The sequence below is a fragment of the Sturnira hondurensis genome, unplaced genomic scaffold (assembly GCF_014824575.4).
Source record: "Sturnira hondurensis isolate 20B ecotype Veracruz unplaced genomic scaffold, ASM1482457v3 Scaffold0014854, whole genome shotgun sequence".
Lineage (NCBI taxonomy): Eukaryota > Metazoa > Chordata > Mammalia > Chiroptera > Phyllostomidae > Sturnira > Sturnira hondurensis.
In genome coordinates this window covers 1,999,872-2,024,454 of record NW_028087485.1, presented here as the reverse complement: position 1 = coordinate 2,024,454, position 24,583 = coordinate 1,999,872, and the positions used below count along the sequence as shown (strand labels likewise).

The 24,583-nt window shown below is 39.0% G+C and overlaps 1 protein-coding gene across 2 annotated transcripts; it reads right to left on the bottom strand.

The window, feature by feature from the left end:
• Positions 1–3,271: 3,271 nt before the first annotated feature.
• On the bottom strand, positions 3,272–24,504 carry DCLRE1A (DNA cross-link repair 1A). 2 transcript variants are annotated; one of them, XM_037063877.1, is made up of 10 exons: positions 24,380–24,504; positions 22,735–23,860; positions 19,191–20,888; positions 18,007–18,140; positions 16,839–16,957; positions 13,732–13,872; positions 11,937–12,082; positions 11,009–11,163; positions 4,881–5,022; positions 3,272–3,875 (listed from the first exon to the last, which is right to left on the bottom strand). In XM_037063877.1, the coding sequence occupies exons 2-10, from the start codon at positions 23,195–23,197 to the stop codon at positions 3,715–3,717; spliced, it is 3,159 nt and encodes a 1,052-aa protein (XP_036919772.1). In that variant the 5' UTR covers positions 23,198–23,860; positions 24,380–24,504; the 3' UTR covers positions 3,272–3,714. The 2 variants fall into 2 exon arrangements, with proteins under 2 accessions (XP_036919772.1, XP_036919773.1); XM_037063878.1 differs by lacking the exon at positions 24,380–24,504 and adding an exon at positions 24,064–24,222.
• Positions 24,505–24,583: the final 79 nt, after the last annotated feature.

Below are 24,583 nucleotides of genomic sequence, written 5' to 3'. Positions count from 1 at the left end.
GGTATGGAATATCTTTTTGGGTGACAAAAATAACCTAAAATTGATTATGACGACGGTTGCACAACTCTAGTAAATGTGCTGAAAACTGCTGTACTGCACAATGGGTGACGTGATGTGAAATTATATCCCAATAAAGCTGTTAAACAAAAGAGTTTGGCACCCTTTCCATGAATAAAAGACACTAATAATATAATTGGCTCATTCAGCAAAACAGGGGTATGCAGCCTTTATTCCCCTTCCAGATACTGTTGCTTTTAGTTCATTTACAATTTTATCTGCTTACCCATGGATACGTAATCAGCGCTCAGAGCCACAACGGGAAGTCCAAAACAGTTCAAACAAACTTTAAAAAAAAAACGGCTTAATAACATTACCTAACAGCGTATTAAAGCACTGCTTTGATGCCATTTTAGGAGCTGAAGCTCTCGCTTTCCAATTTGCAATAACAAAAGGGCTTATACAGATAACAATTTGACTTTCTGAAACTTTTTTCCTTGATAAAAACATGTTATATTTAGGACAAAGCAAACAGTGTGCTTAGGTGTTTTCAAATCCCCACAACACCAGGAACAGTGTGGGGCACAGAGCAGCTAATCAATAAGTAGCAAGTTCCCAGAGGAAGGATTCAAATACTCAATGACTGAGCGAAAGGTTGACCACAAAGAGAAGTTTATTCTCTAAATTTTTTCTACACTGAACCGGACTTACATACCAGATATTTCAATGTACCAAAACAATCAACTGAGTAGTTTCAATATGTTTTATTGTCAGCGGTTCCTCTGGAATGAGACTATTTTCATTCGAAGGAAACACAGGAATTTGGAAGTTAAGGTCTTGAAGTATAGATGATGCATATTTTTCACGGTTTATTTCTGGTTCATTTACAATTCATTAGAACCGTCTCTGGACCAGATGGTGAAAAAGGTACTAAATCATAAAATGAATGCGGCGTGGGCCCTGCCCCAAAGTGTCTGCAGCGCCCTGGAGTAAGGATCGCCAAGGACTCTGGGTTTTGGTACTTCAGAAAAACTAGGACTAACTAGCTCTACATTGGTGATCTGGAATGTACTCTCTTAAATTCAGGTTGTGATATTCATGTTTCCATGTATATTGAAACAAAGCTATAACAATATTTTATTTAGAAAACCATTTAAATTCACCGAAACAGAAAAAAAAAACCCCAAGACATAATTAGATGGTATGAATCCAGCAGGTTCTAGGGTGAGGCAAAAGAGGTTTTATACTCCATAACATATGATTTATAAATTATTTCTGACTTACCAAAAATGGAGCTGTGAAATCACTGGGGGAATGAGTTACTAGAGAAAGAGATTATACACACTTTCTGGAGGAAGGGGTGGATGCTAAGGGAAAGATGAAACATAATTAGCATATTAAAATGATTACCAGGTTAAAAGCTTCCGACTTTTCAGATTGGAATTAATTCTCATGCCCAAACTTGCCTACTATTATCTATGACCATTAACTTATGGTTTTGCTTACTTCAAATAAGTTCTTTACTGGAATGTTTCTAAGATCAATACCAAATGAACTGAATGAAAAGTAGTAAGTCCACCTAAAAAGCTCCAAGTATCAATACTCTTTCAAGACAAATCATTTCGGGGATCAGTACTTGGGGCTGATTCTCTTCTTAGTTCCTTGGTCTAGTCATCGATGGTTATTCAGGACCAAATAAGGAAATTCTGGATGGATTTGGTTTACAGAAATATAAACCAATAACTGAACAAAGCATTAATTTAAATTATCATTCCAAAACCAGAAGATTAATAAACATAGAATAAGTGATAAATAATTCAGGTCTAAAAGCCACTGCCCTCAAGTGGAAAATATTTTCCTATTATATCAAACTCATGAGAACTTGAAACGCGCCCGTCGTCACTGCACCTGGTAGTTCAATGTCCAGTGGCCGGTAAGCCAGCACAACAGCTCTCTGAGAGGTTCCGCATACACACCCGGACACAGCAAACCAGCAAACCAGCAAACCGTATGCCCAGGTCGGCTCAATTCTACTCTCCCTTCTCGGCACGTATTTGGATGCTCAAGAGCTATCACCCACTTATTTTAAGTAGATTTCTTCTTCCACTTCATTTTAAACTTGAAAATGTTTACCCATCAAAGTTTAGGTACTGTAAGTAAAAATTTCATACACCGCACTCAGCAGAGCCTAGAAAGGTTCGGTTGTGGTTATGATCGTGACTGTGACTTACCTATACAACTACTCAGCATGGCCCCTGAACGGGCCTGGTGTGTTCTTCAGCACCAGCAGCGAGACGAACCATTCTAAGCTGCCTAAATGGTGCTGTTTGTGTGCAAAGACACTTCTGTACTGACCGAAGGCCGTGGATGCCCGTAACTAACGGGCCTGGATTATCGGAGGGAAACATTCAAAATCATTACCAACGAATGAATGATAATTCATGGGAAAAAACCGTTACTCGAATAATAAATAATAAATGACCCCACGTGATCTGATCTTCTCCTCTAGGTTAAAAATATCCAATGTGTAGAATCTTTAAAGTTTTTTTCTAATTACGACTTAATAAATAACTTACAAAAAGCTTAAGGCACCACGTCCAAACAAATTAAACTATGTCAAATATATTACTGAAGTTAACTGAGAACATAATTAAACTGGATTCATTACCACTGTGCCCCTGAAAACCTTTCCTCCCCTGAATGTGACCCCTATGACCCTGACCTCCACAATAAAGTCAAATCCAAGCTCATGAAAACAAAGTTCATGGAGAATAACATCCTTCTGGTGACTGCAATCATTACTGAAAATAATTTCCCATGGAAAAATTCCTGAGGACTCCCCAAATTAATGCTACCAGTACAGGTAACGCAAGCATACAGATCTGCACACACACGTATATTCATTATGTTAGCCATTTTCACATTTAAACCCAATAAAAACATTTTAAACATGCATTAGCCTAAAATTTTCATTTTGAATCAGTTATTTAATCTGTGTTGGAGAGATAAAGATTCATAAAAATATTATAAAATCTTACTTTAAAAACCACCACAATCTAAAATTTTAGTTATCCAGTATCTTCAGTAAACAGTTCAGGTAAACATCACTCATGGAAACTTTCCTCCGTCTTTTATTGGGTGATTATCTTGGCTCTCTGAATCATCTTCTTCAGAATAAAATTACTTCTTGAATTACTTGTTGAATTACTTCTACTGGAATTTTATAAAATCGCATGAAAGGCAGTTATAAATCCTAAAAACCAAGACACTATAATAGCAAGTTTAAGATTAATTTTTATTTATGTATACATATATAAAAGCTTTAGCTCATAAAAATATGCCCCATATTAAATAACTTTAAAGATACATAATTATTTATATATAATGTTTTCAATCTAATTATCCATTACAATGAATCCCTTTGGTCCCTGAACCTGCCTTTATTTTCTTTGTTAAGTCTGGATGCAGAACATAACTGCCCCCACTGGGAAGGGCAAGAGTCAAGGGTACCAGGGAGGCCAGCCTCAGTTACCCCTGATGGTGCTGAGAGGCGCTAGGCACCATGAACATGCTATTCAAATGTAAACAATCAAATAAGCTACATGAGTGACCTTCATGAGGTTTTTCACATGAAGTGTATTTCCTATCATTAAATATTTAACTATTAATAAGCTATACCTAAGTTACTTAACTACTCCCGAGTCCTTTGAGGTAACATCAATACCCAGCTTCCAATTTCCATTCTTTAAAATATTTCTCCATTGTGCTCCTAGATTTCAAGGTGCCAACATTCACGGTAGGTATGATTTTCTGGGGCTTCAGCCACTGAACAAAACGTTTCATTTCTAGGTAGCTGCTGTGTTCACTATAAGGAATCCCTACAATACAAAAAAAAAGATCACCTACTAAAAATCAAATCGATAAAAAGAATTCACAGGTGCAAAATAAAAGGAAATCCAGACTATTTTTTTGAAAACTCCTTCATGCTTTATTTCTGACAATAAAATTTATCTTTTATAAAAACTAAAGATTAAATGACATTAAAATGCTACAAAACTTTGAACTATTCTATTACTTTTCTATGTAGACAATATTAATTTCTAGATTCTTGTCTATAATTAGACTTTTCTTTTTAAATAATTCTTGCCTTTAAGCACTTTGCTCAGCTATGAATTTCAAGAAAATACTAGAAGAAATACAAGTGAAATCTGAAGAACAAGCAGGAGACACTTGATTTCCAGAGCAACAAAGCAGATTCCAGTCCCCCAGCTTTGCGCGCATAAAAAATAAGCAAAAAGAAACCAAATCAGACCCTTAAAAAAAAGCCCTCATCCTCTCTACTGAAGACCAAGTACCACAGGAACAGGGAGAAAGGGCCCTGTGCTGAGTAAAGTGGGGTCTTTGGGAACTAAGTCACTGGCCCTGTGACATCGTGTTTCCATCAGCCTTAAGGCAGCAAGCCCCCTTCTATGGACAACGGCAGACCTCCTCCAAGAGATGAACAAAATTCAAGTCAAGTCTGTGACTCTGACGGCCACCACATCTACAGCCATTGTCCTGTTGCTCTGGGCTTCACAGGGCCTCCCAAATGTGAAGCACAAACTGCGCCACCCTCGTTTCAGGTCATCCTCGAATTTTCTCTCCGCTCACTGATCCCACAAACAGCGGGGCCTCTGTGGGTCAGTGTCTGTCTACTCTGGTCACACTCCTTTATGTCAGGTTATTACATACTAAAGACACGGGTTTAGGGTTCACAGAGCAACCTGAAACTCTTAAATTGTTAAAGATTCTTTCATGCCTGTTTTTTTTTCAATCTTTCATTTTACAGCCCTTCTATAAAATGTAATTACAAACATGAGAATGAGCAAATTTAAAAATTTTACCATATATTGAGATCTTCCCTTTGGTCTGGGGTACAACATCTGTCATACTCGTTAATTTATTAGAATGTGTCCATCCTGTAGGTCGAAAAGCCAAAATCTGATCGTATCTCCCATCACACATCTTCAAATGACACTGTAAACCCTGTTAAATGAAAACAGGAATTCGATTCAAGGGTCACGGAAGATGGGTTCTGTGGGATACAAGAATGATTAAACACGTTACATCGGCACAGTCACGGGAAGTCTGCACTTGGTGAACATTAGCTCACAATAATCTAGTGTCTTATTTCAAAAACATAAAATCACTGAAAAAATATTTTTACCTTTACTTATTTTAAGTTAAGCATGCTTAAGAACAGTTTGAAAAAAAACTAAGATGGGACAAGTTTGCATAAGTAATTATATTATTTCAAAATTACAATTCAAGACCTGGCTAGTGTGGTTCAGTTGGTTGGATATCATCCCTCAAACCAAAAGGTCACAGGTTCCATTCCTGGTCAGGGCTCATGCCTAGGTTGTGGGTTCAGTCTCCACTCAGGGCACATACAAAAGTCAACCAACCAATATTTCTCTCCCTCTCTTCCAACCTCTCTAAAATCAATAAGCATGTTCTTGGGTGAGGATTTTTTAAAAAATCATAATTCAGATGGCTACCAAATAAACACACCTTTCCAAATCCTACTAGTATCTGGATATTAAAATCTGATACCAATAGCTAAGAATATTCCTATCGGATACAAATATTTTCCCTGATAAACATCAATCCAAACATACTCCTGTGCATGTAAACCAAGTCAGAGGACTAACAGACAAACAGGAAGATGGAAATAACTTTATATACTCAACACGGCCATGCGTTTTAAAGATGCATAGTAGTGCTCTTCTCAGGTTCCACCTTTAAGTCTGAACTAGAATAATATTAAAACTTTTCATGCTGCTACATTTGGAAGAAATATGCTTCCCTAACAAATCATGAGTAGAATATAAAACTATCTAAACTAAAGTCATTGTAAGTGATGATATTCAATGAAATTCTTAGAGAATCAATAACCAAAGTTCAGTCTAGAAAGATAAAAGAAATCCAGTTAAAGATAATAATGGCACAAAGGTTATAAAAAAAGTCTAATACTCTTGGTCTTACCACTAAACCCAGAGTTTCAAAAGCTCACTGTAAATTTATAGTAAAATTCTAGTTTCATTTAAAATAATAAAAAAATCTACACTGCACACAGTATCATCTCAGATTTCCAAAAGTCTCCTTTTTCTTCCTTGATCATACACGCTTTGAACCACTAAAGTGTTCTAAAAGATGCTGGTACCCATTCATCCACCGGCCTATTCACTCATCCAGTAAGTATCTGTCCCAGCACTAGTGCCAGGTGCTGTGGTCGGAGTGGTGGATGAGAGAGGCAGCCTCCACCTTCCGGAAGCTTACAGCCAATAAACCCCACCTTCGGGGTCTTCTGTAATGGAACTAACTGCCCTTTCTCAGCCCTTCCTAACTGTCTTCATCTAATGCACCACCAGCACCTAGGAGCCTTACAGTTGACCTTTTCACAAAGAACTCATTTTTTAGTATAAATTCTTAGAAATGGAATTGTTGAGTTCAAAAATTTACCCCTAATTCCTACTACTATCCAAGTGGACAAGGGTGTCAATTTCTCTGAATGTCAGCACAGAAATATTACCTTTAGAAAATGCCGATTTGGTAGAAGACAAACCTACCACTGTCGTTGCACTTTTAGGTTTGATTACTAGTAAGAAGCTGAACATTTATTGTGTTTATCAGACATTTATATCTCACTGATAAATTAATAACAATTATCTTCTCTGTCAAACAACGATCTTTTATTAGTTTGAAGCCAATACAAGAATTCCATTAAACAATTGTACTTCTTACCAATTACTGCTCCCCCTCAAAGTTTGTTATAGATATATAACAAAGTTTTCATTACACTATCCTTGACTTTGCAAATTTTCAAGTTTTTTGTCTTGCTTAGTCCAGGAACGAGCAACTATGTGATCTGCTCAACTGCTAATCCTTTCCCCCTGTCCTCACAACGAAAAGGAAATGAGGGGAAACTGAGGTTTAGAGCAGTTATACCTGTGACGCCATAAGCTGAGAATCCAACTTTCAACACAGGTCATCAAACTTATCCATTCATATTTATCTCTGCAAAAACACTCAGGAGAATTAAATGAGAAGTAATTTTTGCTTCTCTCTCTCTTTTTTAAAATTAGTTCATCTCTTTTACTTTTAGAGGGGGGAAGTGGGGGAGGAAGAGAGGGAGAGAAACATCAATTTGTGGTTGCCTCTCATGTGGCCCCCACTGGGGACTCAGCCCACAGCCCAGGCATGTGCCCTGACTGGGAATCAAACCACTGACCCTTTGGTTCACAGGCCAATGCTCAATCCACTGAGCCACACCAGCCAGGGCTAATTTTAAGCTTTTCAAAAGACGAACTACTGTTACCACAAAAACATCATTAACCTATGTCACAAACAAAAGCATAACTATGATTATATGAGCTAAACACATAGAAAAGACTGCCCGTAGCCACTAGTCATTCATTAACTACAAAAGGAGAACTACTATCATCAGGGATTTTATTACTAAGAATGATTTCGTCAACACACAGTTCCTGATCTATGACTTATCCCTGTTTACTAGAACCAGTCTGCGTTCCGTATGTGCCACTAGAATCCCATGTAAGACTGTTAGAAGGCTGTACTGCACTCAGTCACCTGCTTTAAATCAGGGTGGTAGCAACTCCATATAATGTACATGCTGTAAAATTGGGCTGGACAGCATGAAGGGTATTATTTATAGAGTTTTTAAGGCTCTCAAAGCATGCCTTGGAAACCCTGGACTTGGTATATTTTTACAGAGAGTCATCAGCCCTGATGCAACAAAACTATTTTTGGCCAGTGAAAGAATGGCTTTAAGTACTAACTACTAAAATACTGCTTCATGGTAACCACCACCTTCTGCTCTACCTGTGTTTTGAAGATAAGAAACGTCAGAATGTTATAAACAACTGGTTCTTTTATTGGAGGAAGGGGAAGGGCTCCTGAAGGCGATACCAACAACAGATGGCAACTACAGAGAAGTAGACAACGGTAGCAGATCATTCCTTTTCCCAAAACACTTCTTTAAAAAATGCCAGGCAGATTCAAAGGGAGCACTTCTGAGTCATTAAAACCGATCTGAGTTCCTGTACTAAATATGGGACTTGAATTTGTAGTTGTTTGGAGATTTAATTCTCATGTAAGTTTGGATTGGTAACTATCCGATCTCTGAAAGCAGACAATGCGTAGCAGTACAAACAGTCTGTAAAAGTTGTAGGTTTCAAGGGAATTGTCAAAGACAAAGAGGTGACCGTTTTCCTCTTTAAGGCTAATGACTCCCTTTAACGGTGCTTCCAGATCCTTCTCAGAAGCCTTACTTCATTCATTATTCCTTCTCTCACATGTCTCCAATTTCTCCACGTCCCTCACAGTATGAAATCCTCGTCTCCTGCAGCTAACAAACACACAGACCCCATTTGGGGCACTTCTCTCTGCCAGCAACACATCCGGCTCTGCGTCACAGCCGTCACCTACGCATGCTTCTTGTCTCCCTGTCTTCACTTGTCCATTCCATCCCCCTCCCTTTTTTTTTGGTCTTCAAGGCAGATAAATGCCAGTCCAGTCTTTCTTCTGAATGGACGGTTCAGTGGTTTTCAGTATATTCACAAAGTTGTACGACCATCACCACCATTAAATCTAGAACATTTGCATCACCCCCCGAAGAAACATCCTACCCACTAGCAGGCACACCCCGTTCCCTCTCCCTCAAACCCTGACAACTACTATCTGCCTAGTGCCTCACAGGTTTACCTATTCTGGACATTTCGTATGAACGGAATCACACAAAATGTAGTGTTTTGTGCCTGCTCCTTACATGTGGCATAATGTTCTCAAGGATAATTCATACCGTAGCACATTTAGCACTGCATTACTTTTGTATAGCTGAATAATAGTCCTTCCTTATGGACATCATATTTTGTTTATCCACTCATCATTAGATGGGCATCTGGTGTTTCTACTTTGTGGTAATTATGAATAATGCCACTATAAACAGCCATGTAGACATTTCTGTGTAGACATGTTTTCAGTTTTCTAGGGCACACACCTGGGCCTGGAATTGCTGGCAATACAGTCACTCCATATGTTGAACTCATGAAGAAACGATCCAACTGCTTTCCGTGGCAGCAACGAACGAGGTTTCTCATCTCTCTGTATCAACACCAACAATTGGCCTTGCCTGTCTTTTGTATCACAGTCATCCTACTAAGCGTGAGTGGTATCACTGTAGTTTTGATTTACAGTTCCCTGCTGGCTAATCACGTTGAGCCTCTTTTCATGGGCTTATCGGCGATTTATGTACCTTCTCGTTCATTTGGTCATCTGTACACTTTCTCACTCATTCCTTGGCCCCGGGCCATCTGGCTTTCTCCACTCTCACTTCACCGCAACAGCTCCTGTACAAGTCACCAAAGATGTGCCAAATTGCCCTTCTTCTCTTCTAAGACCGCTCTGCAGCATAGGGCCCTTTTTAAACACTCTTGTAAAGGTCTGCCCCTTTTATTTCCATAATACTCCTGCATCCCCATTGTCTTCCTAAACAGATCATTTCTTCAAATGGAACAGACTAAGATAACAAAGGTGTTAAATGAAAATATCTAAGAAATGCTATATAGCCTCTTCAGGATATCTGTTCATTTTGTGATTAATGACCATCTCACTAGGCTCCACACAAATTGGATGCCTCCCAAATTTAAAATAAGTTTGCACTCTGGCTGGTGTGGCCCAGTGGATTGAATGCTACCTTACGAACTAAAAGGTCTCCAGTTTAACTCCCAAGCTAGTTCAAAAAGTTCCACAAAAGTATTTCATTGATATTATACAAAAAAAATGAAAATACATCTTTTGTGTAGATTATATTCTGAATCGTTTTTAATACACAGGTTTGATGAATTAAACCTGTGCTAGGCCACATGCCTGGGTTGTGTGCAGAGCAGGTCCCCAGTTGGGGGTGCAGAGGAGGCAACCACACACTGATGTTTCTCCCTTCCCTTCCCTTCTCTACAGATAAATAAATAAAATCTTTAAAAATAAAGTAAGTTTGCAAGGCTAGCATAAACACCAGTGAACAAAACTCTCACTTGATTGCCTCTGAAATTTCTTATGGATTCTATACTCATGAAAAAAGGCCATAAAAATTTTACCATAATCTAATGAACCAGTTAGAATTTCCTTACTCAAGGGGTAGACCTAAAATGTTCATTTTCTTTACAAAATACAAGTGTTATCACGTCTAAGACAAATTCAGTGATCAGCATCCCAAGCTAGTTCAAAAAGTTCCACAAAAGTATTTCATTAATATTATACAAAAAAATGAAAATACATCTTTTTGTGTACATTATATTCTGAATTGTTTTTAATACACAGGTTTGATGAATTAGATGTGATCCATTGCTAGGTGTTAAAATGTCAGCAAATAGAATAAATCTTAGTATATGAGTAACTCTGACAATCCCCCCAAATCAAGGTGAGGTCATATCTTATGCATTTTAATTTACACCTCAGAATGAACACTGAGCCTTCTTCTTATGAGGCACTTCCACTATTTTATTGAATCCTCACATGTACATTTCCAACATATGTCCATGTTATAAGGGCTTGATATTAACACAGAATAGGCTTGAGAAAAAGTAAGTACCCTTTAGAATTTTCCACTTACTGCCCCACTCACCCAGGAAGAATCAGAGAACCAGTTTAAGAACAGGAGGTCTGAATGCCCAGACAACCTTACCCTTTTCTGCCTGTATATTTCCTTGTGCCAGTGCTCCAGCTCCTCACCTCCTGGTGGGCATGTGGACTCCAATACGGAGCTGCACACACTGAAAACTAAAAACATTTTCAATTTCCCTGAAAAGATTTTCTAGGGCACGTTTACTAAAGGTGATAACTTTATCGTTATTGGATTCTTCTACATTAAATGCAGGGAAATGGGTTCTAGTTTACAGTCATCACATTCTCTTTTCCCATTCATCCTAAAAAGACATATTTCTTGGGTACTTACCTTAAAATTAATTTGCATCATTGGAAGAAGGTGAACAAGAGAACTGCACATGTCTGTAGTGATGAAGGAATTGATTTCTGGTATATTCAGGCACTGCAGTGTTTTGTATTTTTCTCGGGACATGCCCACTTTTGAACCTAAAACTTCAGCAATGGCTATAGGCAAAGAAAAAGGTTAAAAATACAAAAATTACAGTTTATGAATTTTAAAATAAGAATTTACCAAATAAAAACAAATTCAAACTATTCACATTTTTGCCATAACATCTCAAAAAGGCTGAATAATTTTGTTGGTTAACTGTGTGGAATAAGTTGTAAGAAAACCAAAGAATTTATATTTAAAAACCTAGTCTTTAAACACTACAAAATATGTAAAGAAAGGGATAGGAGATGGGAAGAAACCAGATTTGAAGGAGTTAAAACCCTGGTTTCATCACTTCATACCTTAATGTAAGAAAAAAATATAAAGTATGTTGCAAAATGGCTCAGTACTGTTTAGATAAACTACAGTTACATATCCAGAAATCTTTTAGGAACAAAAATTAAAACTATTCTCTAAGATAACTAATTGATGGTTTTCATCAAAGAATGCAGCAACACAAGGAAAAAAAAAGAATAGCGTAGTAACACAACTATGTATTAGACACCTTCCAAAGTTTATTAAAATACGAATAGAGCATGGGCATTTGCTACATAAACATTTATGGATACGAAGGCTACCATAAACACATATCAAATGTTTCCATTAAGTTAATCCTTTCAAAGCTTAAATGAATCAAACTATCAAATTTTCCTTCAACTTCAGAGGTAATAACAAACCATTTCAGGAATAAATTTCAAGCACAAGGAACAGAGACTGAAAGCGCTTTATGCAAAAAGAGCCTATCTTTATAATATATTAACGTAAATTAGATACAGCTGACACCTACCGAGGAAGACTTTCTCCTTTCCAATAGAGTAAGTGCCACAGACAACAAGAGTCCGCGGGTTTAGGGTTACAGCCTCAAAGGCGGTGTTGATGGCAAACTGGATAACCTCCTGCTGAGACGGAAAGCAGTATTCTGGGCTGCAGTACCTGCAATTCGGAAACGCGGCACTTATTCCAGGAGCAACAGGAGAGCCACAGCACTGCACGTGCTTTCAGAAATTAAGCCCTCACAAGATGACAGGCGACAGCAGTTATGTAAACACAAGTTCTCTCACTCCCTGTGATTAAAATATTGTTACCAGCTACTGCCGACTTAGAATAGGATTATGCATTTTCAGAATACTTTTCTCACTATGTTTATCAGCTTCAAATAAAGAAATTGCCTTTTTTTTTCTTCAAAAATATTTCTAGCTGGGGCCCTGGCTGGTGTAGCTCAGTGGATTGAGAACGGGCCTGTGAAGCAAAGGGTCGCTGGTTCGATTCCCAGTCAGGGCACATGCCTGGGTTGCAGACCGGGCCCCCAGCAGGGGACACACGAGAGGCAACCACACACTGATGCTTCTCTCCCACTCTTTCTCTTTCCCTTCCCTTCTCTCTAAAAATAAATAAATAAAATATTTAAAAAAATATTTCTAGCTGGCCAGCTACTTTAGCTCTGAATTATAAACCTCAGTATCTCCTTTAACCCCAATCACTATCAAAGATAATCTATTGATGGGGGTTATTTTTGGACTAAAGAAAATTATTCAAATACAACATGAATATAATGAAGTAGCTTTAAATCAAACAGTTAATATTCACATGGTTATCTTCTCTTCTTAGAAGATAAAGAAAATACACAGCATTACAGAAATGCAACAAATCCAGTTGGCTGCACCTCAAAATGATACCGTCCAGTGAAGAACTAACCGTAAGACTACCACCTATACATATTTGAGATGAAAAGTAAGTGCTCTTTCACTAAGAGAGTCATGAAGTGCAAACACCAAAGGAATGCATTTTTCCCAATTTTCAAAAATGTTTTTGGCTGATCAGCCATGAGAATAGAAAAAAAATCTTAATACTTTTTCCTATAAAAACCCACAAAGAAATTAAAAATTCTATGTAGAAGAGTACTAAGTATCAAGAAAAGGGTTTTTAAAAACTTATTATTGTTTTAATTTGCCTGGTTTTTAAAGTATACATAAAGGAATGGAAAAATAGCTAGTGTATGGTAACAGGATGTGGGGATACTACCTTTTAGTAAAATATGCCATCCAAACCCATTTCTCTCTGAAATAGGTAAAATAATTAATTTCTAACAAATTGGTGAGGCATTTTAATAAATAATAAAAGGATAATGGCTCATACCATTATGTTCATAACACTTAGGAATCCAAAGTTGTCACTCTGGAATGACCTTTTTAAGAATGAAACAAATTCTGAACACTACTCTTAAACAGAGTCAGACTTTGGCCCCAGCGTTCCCTTCACGACTGCGCCCTGAGGTCGTGGGTACTTGGAAAGGAGGAGTAAAGGGTGCCTTCCTGAACGCCGCAGTGTGTTGCTTTCCTGGTTTCAGGGGCAGGACCCTCACAGAAACCGTATTTGCAAAAGGCAATTATAAGAAGAATTAAGCTGCAGTCAGTTAAGATTTGTAATCCCAAATTTGTCCTTACGCAAGTACTTTTTTTCCAAACATCATCCTGCTGACAAAAAGCCATAGTTCCGATTACCTAAGCAAACACTCAAATTATTCATACCACACGTGGCCAACGCCACCTGTGGGAAAGAAAGACAAACAAGGCTCCTCTTACGTGGTATCTAAATACAGCGTGTGGACTATCCGGCCAGCAAGGAGAGAGCGCTCCATGGAGGGGTCTGCTCGGAAGTCTCCGGTGTGGAGGATGACGTTACCGTTAGGAAGGTAACAAAGGATCATGACAGCACCTGGACAGCTGAAAACAAGCATTTCAAAGATACAGTCTTAGCGCAGGCAAAGCACTCTAAGGAAGAGTGCTCATTTCGCTCTCAAGGTAATTATCCACTTTATTAGTGGACCGCGATGACAAAGCACTGTGCTACAGAGAAAATGTAGCTCTGTGGTTTAGGAAGCTCACAAAATCAAAACCACCACCACCAAGTCAGCTATTTGGCAGGTCCGGTTTCTCAAGCTCCACACAAGGCAGGCCTTTCTTTAGGACCAGTCTTTGGGGGACGAGTTCGGAGCCCTTGGCATGTTCTGCTAGAAGCGCACGGTGTATGCCGGAGGCCTGGGCCGTGTGTTGTCAGTGGGACAGCCAGTTTAGGCCAACAATGAGATCTGCTATGAAGTCCTGTTTCTGGTCTGGGTGACTGGAGTCTGGGAGTCGAGGTCAGCCTCAGTCAGGTGGCACTGCTCGCCTGACTGACCCCCAGTAAAAACAAGGACAAGCTCCCAGTGAGCTTCCCCGGTTGGCCACACCCTGTGTGTCCTTACCCATTACTGCTGGGAGGATTACGCACACCTGCACCGCTCACTAAATGAGGACACCTGAGAACTTGTGCCTGGTCTCTCCCGGGTTCACTCCCCTTTGTCTTTTCCCTCTGATTTCTTTCCACCTGTTCTTCTGTCCCGTGACAAGCTGCACAAGAACTGAATCTTGTGAGTCCTAGTGAGCCACTGAGCCCAGAGGTGGTCTCAGGGACTCCCGACACAGTGGGGTTTGGAAATTACTACCAAAACACAGGAAATTTCACTTTGAATTCTAAGAAAACATGGGGAATAATTACATTTGTAATTAAAATCTTCCCCTTACCTCCTTGCTCCAAAACTTCAGACCACAGCGATTTTACTGGGGAATTCTGTCAAATACTTAGGGAAAAAAACAATACCAAATACAACACAACCATCTTTCAGAAAACAGAGGAGTGAAACTTCATGAGGCCAGCATTACCCTGGTATCAAAACCAGACAAAAACATAAAAAAAAGACTAGTATCTATCATGAAAACAGACACAAAATTCCTTAGAAAAATATTAGCTTATCAAATCCACCAAAGTGTTTTTCTTAAAAGGGTAATGCATGAAGGCCAAGTGGGTTTTATCTCAGCGATGCAAGGCTGGCTTAGCATTAAAAAAAAACCCATCACTGCAATTTACCATGTTATTAACACTGAAAGGAGCAAAATCATATGCTCACATGGACACCAAATGAGGCACATGACAAAATTCAGCAACCATTCCTGATTACAAAGTCTCAGCAGCCTAGGAATAGATGGGAAATTCCTTAACCTGATAAAAGGCATCTGTGAAAAACCTACTGCTAACATCATGCTTCATGGGGAAAGAATGAAAGCTTCCCCCTTAAGATCAGAAACAAGACAGTGTGTCTGCTCTCGCTGTTCTTGTTCAACATGGTACTGAAGGTCTGAGCCAGCACAGTAAACAAGAGGGAAAAAAGCAAAACAAAATTTCCTTCACTCACAGATGACATGATTTAATATACAGAAAATTTTCAAGAATCTACAAAAACCCTATTATAACTATTTAGCAAGTTTAGCAAGATCTTCTTGGGACACAAAGTCAATAAACAAAAATCAGAGGCCCATCAAGAGATGAGTAGATAAACAAATTGTAGTGTAACCATACAGTAATAGATACTACTCAATAATAAAAAAAGGAACATGCAGCCCTGGCTGGCGTAGCTCAGTGGATTGAGCACGGACCTGCGAACCAAAGGATCGGGGTTCGATTCCCAGTCAGGGCACATGCCTGGGTTGCAGGCCAGTTCCCAGCAGGGGACACACGAGAGGCAACCATACATTGATATTTCTCTCCCTCTCTCCTTCCCTTCCCCTATAAAGATAAATAAATAAAAATCTTTAAAAAAATTTTAAAAAAGGAACATGCTACTAATACATAAAATTGCATGGACAAACCTCAAAAACATGATGAGTGACAGAAACCAGACATAAAAGAGTAGACACTGTATGATTTCACTTAGATAAATCCCTAGGAAAGACAAATATAATCCGTAGTGGTAAGAAACAGATCAATGGTGTCAGAGGTGGGGGTTGGGGAGTCATGGAAAGAGCACAAGGAAACCTTTCGGAGTTTCTATATTTTTATTGTGGTGGAAATTATGTGAGTGTGCACTTTTACCAAAATTCAGCATGAAATTCACACTGAAAATAAGTCCATTTTATTTATGGAAATTATATCTCAATAAGGTTGACTAAAAAAATTAGAAATGGAGTTGTCACAACTGGTGATTAAAAAATCAGCAGTGAAGTTAGCAGAGAAAAACTTATGGCAACCTGAAGAGCGAGCACTGGCCTCGATCTTAGACCTAGATTTAGCCTCAATTTCAATTCTCTAAGCATCTATGATTTCTGGTGTACATGAGGCTAACACTGTATGAAAAGTAGAAAAAAGCAAAGTTGATAAATGCCTTTTTGCAATGTAAATGTGATAGTACTTTACGTTTCAAAAAAATGAAGGAAAGAGGAAAATGATTTCCAAAAGAAAGTTTTCCAGTTCTTCAGTGTCAAAACTCTGAAAAATGACTTAAAGGGAAAAGAAAACTTTCTAGTGTCTGGAGTACCAGCTCTACCAGTACCTTCTAATTTATAGAAGTGATATTAAAGGAAATGGCCAAAGGGTATCTCTTAAAGAACAGCAGCAACCTGTTAACATATTCTTTTAAAAATAAGGAATCTCATATGTCAAGCATAGTAATTTAAACTGGATAAAAAATGGGTTAGATAATATTTAGGAGATCTCTACATTTACCTATAATTGGGTATATTATTTCTTTCAAAAGGAGAAACATGCTTAAGTCAAGTTTTAAGAAATACCACATTAGTTCAATCAAAAAAGCTAACGTGTCTTCCTTCTGAATATTAAAAAAACAGGCTGTTATTTAGGCAACTTTAATACTTACTGATTGGCATCGAGCAAAGTAACTTTGATACCGTTCACCATACATTCAGTGTCCATTGGTAATGGATGGATATACTGTTCTTCCACATGAAGTTTGCTCTTCAACAAATTGCCGGTTATCTGCAAAACCAAATGTGCTTATTGCTTGCTGATCCACTCAAGTACAAAATACGTATTTATTTTGTATCTAGTTTAGAGCCCAAGCATCTCAATAATCTCCCTGTTCTCCCACTTGGAGCCATTGCAAACCCTCCAGAATGCCAGGAAAAGCTTCCTACAATGACTGTGTCACAGCTCTTCTTAGAGACTGTCACTGGCTCTCTCTTATCTGTGAAAAGTCCCTCTGTAGCAGGACACACAAAACCCTCAAGACATGGCCCCGCCCCATTTCTGCGGGTTCATCTCCTGCTATTTATTCCCTATCTTGTTTATCCATTCTGAAATACCTGGAGTGCCCGGAATGGGTCTATTTCTCAGATGCCTGCCTTTTTATAACAATCTCCACTCTCTGCCTGGTTCTGGAATCGAACAGACCTGTTCCAAGTTTGGCTATGCTATCACTAGCGCTGGGATCGGGACATGTCACTTAACCTCAGCTATTTCATTAATAAAAAGAGGATAATTCAAGAATGCTGTGAGAATTGAATGCCAGTCTAGCCAAAGCTCTTAGTAGTACACACTGAAACGTTCACCTTTCAAGATATCTCTTCCATCGTGAAACTGTCTCACCTTAGCCCAGGACAGAGCAAGGCCCTCCCTTCTACCTACTTCCAGGCACGCCTTCCACTTCTCTGTTCCAGTACTGATCCCACCCTGGCATTATTTGGTGAATGTGTCCTCTGAGGCTGTGAGTTCCTTGAAGTTAGGTATTTGCCTTGAACTATTTTTTAGGCACTTGATAAATGTTTACTAAGTGAAACTTAGACTTTTTTTTAAGTAAATTGGGAAGTAGTTTATCTATTGTTTCCATATACTAAAAATATCGTTAAAAACTTTTATAACAATTGGCAATAACTCACTAAATTATAGATTCTCAATGTGGGATGTGTTGTCCCATATCTCACCTAGCAGAATGATAAATCTTACCAATGTAATTATTCCTTTTTAACCAAGCTGCATAGAAATTCATTGCACTCCACAAATTCATAATTTAGAATACTAAAATTTACCTCGCTACAATAAACTGGAAATTTGAAGTTTTTAGACAATCCAGCATAATGATCAGAGTGAAAATGGGTGAGAAAATAGGCTGTGCAACCTTCGACAGGTCCATACTGAAAGGCATCCACTGTGAAGCCGGTTCCTGCAAGGCAAACACCAACACAACCGCTTAAACAGCGGCAACGAAGAAAAACATACTCAGCTGGATTGCAAACACCGGACCTTCCAGCATCTCACATCTCACTCCTAACATCACTTTATAATTTAAATGAAAACTTGCATTGGCTCAAGTCAGCAAAAGGTGATCCTAGAGATAAAAAGAGGCTTGTAAGTTTCCACTAACTATCCTAGTATAGGCTTTTTAAATGAATAATTCTACAAAAAAAATCAAAGCATTAAACTACAAACCAATTTACTTTTTAATTTTGAATACTATTTCTTTCAGTATTTTTCCAACACTTACCTGAACTCCTTTACTTCTGCAAAATAGCCAAAGGAGAATGCTAATTTTCTCTAAGACATGAAAGCTTGGTGGGGGTGACATGAACAGGCTTCTAAGGGGGCAAAATGAGTGCAGTCCAAATAATCTTATGGATGACAATGGTCTGTGGCCCTGCCAAGGGCCTCGGTACAAGAGATAAACAGTATATCAATAGTAGTCAAATGTCATTGTCTAGGGTCGGGGAGAGGACAGGAAACAAGAAAAAAAATGCCTGAAAGTCTCCCTACAGGAGCAATAATAATAATTTTAAAGAAAGGTTGAGCTGTTCTAAAATGTGTTCATGAAGGGAATTCCCAAGTGTGTTCCTGAAGTGCCCAATTATATACAAGTGAAAAAGCAAATGATTCTACTGAGACCAATCGACACATGGCATACTAGTTTTAGAGTCACATAAAATACATACACTCAGCTGAAATAATTATTAAAAACTAGTGCTATGATGTACAAAAATACTATTCTCTACATATTTTGAACACAGTATAGCTCTCAACCATCAATAAAGCACTTAAAAAACTTTCTGAAACCACGTATATTTTGGCAGTGTTCTCTTATATTCTTTTCGTAAGAAAAGGTACTGGTTCCGGTTCCTTCAATAACAAAATCCATTTCACCAACCATTTTCCTACTAACTCACGTATGAAGACTTGAAAAATTACAAGGATATAAAAAGGCTGAAAAGTTTCAACTTACCAGGTATTTTCTTATAGAATGGGCAAGTCCTTTTTCTTAATTCTTCTGCATGAGCTATCTGTGGGATTTTGGGGGCGCCTCTCTGCAGCCTGCCACTAGCTGACTTTATGAAAACTTGTTCTTGACTTAACCTGCCTGCGCCAGCTTTTATCTTGCTAATAATGTAATCTGACCTCTTCTGCCGTGTTCCTTCCTGTAGCGAGTCTGACCTTCTCAGACGCTTTCTTTGATGCTGCACTCTCGGACTAGAAAGTTCCACGGATTGCCACTTCTCATTTAAATTCTTTGCATCAAATTCTAAATCACTTAAAGATTTTTCTGCTTTCCTCTTGCACTGCCCAGCCCTCTTTTTATTAGGACTTACAAGTGGCTGGGAGTTCATCCCTTCTATTGCACTTTCCTCCATTAATTTCTCTTCTTTTCTTTTAGGTGGTAGACCAAAATACACACCTATATCCATTTGCTTCATCACCTTGGTAGAAGGGTCTGTTGCACTGCACTGAGGACTAAATGGCAACGTTTTGAAAGACTTGGCAGCAGTTGGTGTACTAGAAAATGTCCCTGAATTTAAAACATCTGCTTGGCTGCCTAGCATCCCACCGAATGCCTTTCTGCAGAAACATGCTAAGTTAGTATTATTCTCAGCACTGAAATTCTTACTTGATAATTCTCTTATTTGACTTTGGGTGGGATGGAAAGAAAGACACCTTCCTCCCTGGCTTTCAAAAGGTTTTGGCATTTTACTCTTAAGTAATGGGAGAGAAATTTGATTGTAAACAGCTGATTCTTCAACAATCTGTTTCTGTTTATTTGATGGAGAAGAGTGAAGCTCTGGCTCATCGGGTTTTGCTTTAGGGGCCTGGAAACTAGCCGCGGCAAGCCCCGTGGCTAACGCAGGCGGAAACAAGAAGAAATCGTCATCAGTATATGCTAGAGAGCGACCCCAAATAATATTCTGCTTTTGGAAAAGTTGAGACGAATTGTTCAGAGTGTTGTGTTTATACAATTCTTCATTGTATTGATCTTGGGTCAAGATGCCATGCACTCCAGGGCTGCTCTCCTCCTGATCCCTCAGTAAGGGACAGTGGAAGTTTCTCAACAAAGTACAGCTGCTGGCACCTTCCTCTAGGCTGCCACCTTCAGTGCTTTGTGTAAAATATAGTTCCTGTCGAGAATCGTCCAGCTTTTCATCCATATCATAAGTTTCTTCATCACTTTGAAGTGGAGAGTAGGAAATTTCACAGCTGCTGAAGTCATTTTCTGGCAATGGCAGGCGTGCGAGTGCTGAGGTGTGCTGGCCATCCAATTCTTCAGCAAGAGGCAAGCCAACGCCTACCAGTTTGTGGTTGCTAACACACTCTGTGAATTGCAGAGCTCGTTGGGACGTCAGGGGATTGGTTGAAGAGGAAGTCTTTTTCTTGGTTTCAGCTGGAGACGGAGATTTTTTTAGACACTCTGGCACCAACAAAGGATCAACTGAAACATTTTTTAAGTTCTCAGTTTGTTTTTGATATGGAAACCATCCTTCCTCCGGGTTACAAAGAAAGCCTGAATTAGTCTCAGTGAAACTGCCACCTGACCCCTGTGATGGGCTCGGAAAAGGACTGCTACCAGCCCTACTGTGAGCTAGCAGGAGGTGAGTGTATCTCCTGTAATGAGAAGGAATTGTTGAGGTACACAGAAGGCCATCAGGACACTCTGAAAATTGTAATAAAGAAAATAAGTATTAGACTACCAAAGTCCGGACTAAATTTTGACAGTATTAGGATTATAAATTAACATGGGAGTGCAGAGTCCTCAGCCCTACTTGGAGGCTTTAGAACAACAGCTATCTTAACAGGAATCAAAAGATCAGGATAAAATGACTGTAATACAGTCCCTTTTTGCGAGGTCTAGTTATTATTTCTAAGTCAAACAAGTATGAGCTGCTTCAAAAGTCCATGCGTCGCTTGCATGACGTGTTTCTTAAACAGATACTACAAACCGACACATCGGTGGTTCCACTAGTTCACTCCCGCCCAGGCCACAAATGATAAACACTGACAGATCTCTCACAGAACTAAAGTTCTACCCCAGTTTTTCTGATGGAGCAACACAGATTTATGACAATTATAGAAGTAAATTAGATTCCACTATTTGATATTCACACTGTGTACAATAACAAGAACACTCTTTTCTAGCTGTTCATACCCTGGACAATTTAGATTCCGTTCTGAGATTTGAAATTCAATTTGATAAAGTGACTAATAATAAGGCCTTAATAATCTGGAAACCATTCCGCATTACATCATTATGATTGAGTGACATTCTGTAAACTATCTTCTTCTATGCCCTTGTATGTTTATTTTCTGGTTTACAAAAACAACGATCCCTTCTTGTCCCCGCCGCCGCCCCCGCCAAATGTTACATTAAAGTAAAAAACTTGATTGCTTAAGAGTTAACTTAAAATCACCTCATAAAAGTATCTGTTATAGGCAGACTTCAAATCTGAGACTATTCAAAGAGTTTAGATAGGAAAAAAAAGAAAAGAAAAATCTCTTTGAGGTGGTTTCATCTAAGACATTTCACCCTGAGGTGTGTGCTGTAGGAGTCCAACTTCCATTTCTGGTTTTCAAGCCACTTAAAAGCAAATTAGTAACATTTGATGAGGCTTTCATTCGTTATACTTTTATGCAAAAGGCTAATGCCAAATTTTATGAGATCTTTTGCGTTTTCATGCAGAACTTTAAAATGACAGAGGCAAAAACCAAAATGTCTTCTGAATCATATTTAATGTAAAAGGCATCCTATTATTTTCATTTTACTGAACTTTAATTCTTTGAGATTTAAAATCTATGTACTGTATATTATAACTGTAAAATACACAAGTTCTCCACGCCCTCCAAAGTGAGTTTTCTACATTTTAAACATGACATTTATTATGTATTTTAAAAGATAAAAACTTAGTGTTACTTCAGTTACCAATTAGCACATTTTTATTACTAGGCTCTTAATAAACGGACACTCCTTCCCAGTTCCTTCTCCTGTACATTAGTATGGTACACCCAACAGAACCACGCTGAGGAGACTGGATTATATTCATAATTCTCTGAAAGCCTGTTTGATCACAGATAACAAAATGGACAAGTTGTGTAACTTTTAAAAGCCCTCATCTAGAAACCGTCAATACCACCTACCTCGTGCAGTTACTGCGAGAGTCAAGAAAGTAAACAAAGTGAACCCATCTAGTACAATATGTGTTTAATTAGCATTTATAAAAAATAATTCGGATGGCTAGGGACTTTTATGAAATAAAATGCACTTAGACTGCTTCCAAAATTGTTTACAATTATACTGTTGGCTGTTATCTTTTCTCACCAGGCGCAAGAAGGGCCAACACGTTATCTCGTTTGCCTCTGGGGTTAAGTCATTTGTACTCATAGTGTCTCATCTCTATGAGGTTTACTGCTTTTGGTTTACTGCTTCCCTTGCTTGTTTCACTGGACTGATGTGCCTGGCCTACTGTAGGCCTGTGTAAAGACCACTATCTTTTTTGGAATCTTACCTGTTTTAGAGACTGATGGAGAATCCAAACATTCAAACACATGCCATCGAGGTGTCTGACCCAGTAATGAGGAAAAAGGCAGCTGGCAGTTGGGACAGTATCCATCGTAAACTGGACGTATCTTTGGAGACACTTGTTTGTTTTTGCTAGTCCTACTGCGCTTTCCTGGGGTGGTCTCCTTGCCTTGGGACTGCTGGATACCATCTTCACAGCTGGAATTCTGACTGGAAACGACAGAAACCTGACTGTTTGTTTCTCCAAGGCACGTTTCAGGGTCCTTCACCTTCTCTTTAGCTTCCACAGTCCTTTTCTTTCTCTTTTGTTTTGACCGATCCTTTCCATCTGTTGCTTTCTTGACAGATTTTGGAACACTCTCAGAGCAATTATTTGTAGGGACTGATTTTGGTTTTCTTTTGGATTTGTATTCCCAGATATCTTCTTCTGAAAAGGTGTCTTCTAACATGGTAAAATGATTTTTATCATTAAAGAAGCACAAATCTCAAGTAAATTGAGAGTCTATTTCTTGCTACAAAATTTTTAAGTTGAATTATTTTGCTGTTTGTAGCAAAAATAATTTTGTTACTTTTTAAAAAGTAACAAAATACCCACTAACTTGATGAGAATCTAAAGGTCTGGCAATGAACATATTTGCAAACTACAAAACTTAGACTTGAGAACACCTACTACAATAAAATTAAGAGAATCTACCACAGGGGTAGCATCTGAGAAGTTTTCTATTTTTGTGACTATTTCATCCAGTTACTGTGTCTTTTCCAGGAATTGATTCATAAAAATAAGTATCAGTAATAGTTTGAAAAGTAAGCTCTAATGGGAGTCTTTTAACAAGCTTTAAAGTTGTTATAAAACTCCTATCAGTTCTCTTTCAACTGGACAACTGTCCAAATAACTCACAAATCCACCCACAGTCCCCGGGCGACTGGCTCAGCAGGTGTTTCAAACACCAAATGGTTGCCTCAGTTTGCTAATTAACCCTAGTCACTACATAATCGAACAGGTGTGTGATGCCCAACAGATATAATTGCCCTTATCCATGACTGGTGGATATTCAACAACTTCAGTTTCCTGGGTCAATCCACCATCTTCCTCCAGCAGCAAAGAACAAACACTGCACAATAAACAAAATTCAAAAATGTTAAGTCGTGCCTGCCCTGAGGTCACATTCCAGACAACAGAGGTGGTCCGCCCTGCAGGTAGCCAACCCTCTCTCCACCAGGGTCAACACCAGGGTTCACGTATCCGTTGCCTTCCACGGGGTCTGCCTTCTCTTTTACACGCTGGAGGCTGCAAGGCTAGAGGAGAGGGCTTTACCCCCTCCAGAGCAGGAAGCGAATGAGCTGCTAGCACACTCCACTCCATAAAAGTAATCACAGCCTCCCCTTCTGAAGACGGAAGCCGGGCCCACAGGGACCTTGGCCGCAGCCCACCTGCAACCAACAGCACCCCTGGGAGCAGCCCCAACCCTCGGCGCCCCCCTTCCCCCTGCTCTGCTGACACTCTATTCGCTCCCGCACTTTCAGCACTGCAGGGCGACAAATTACTGAACTGTGTACAAGCCAAAGCCATTGGCCAGTCACCCCCAACTTATAAAATCCTTTCTCCTGAGGCTTTTACCCTACTCTGTTACCTTTACAGGCTTGGCGGGAACTGCTTCCTGCTGCCAGACCTTGTCGAATCGGCTGATTCCAGTCTAAGAGCCGAACTTTAAGAAGAACTGGAAAAAAAAATTGTACCCTATTAAGTCCTGCGGACTCGTTTTGTCTTTTTTTGTGCGTGTGTGTCCGAAAAGAGGAAGGTCGGGGGAATGGCTTTCTTATAGCTTCTAGAACGC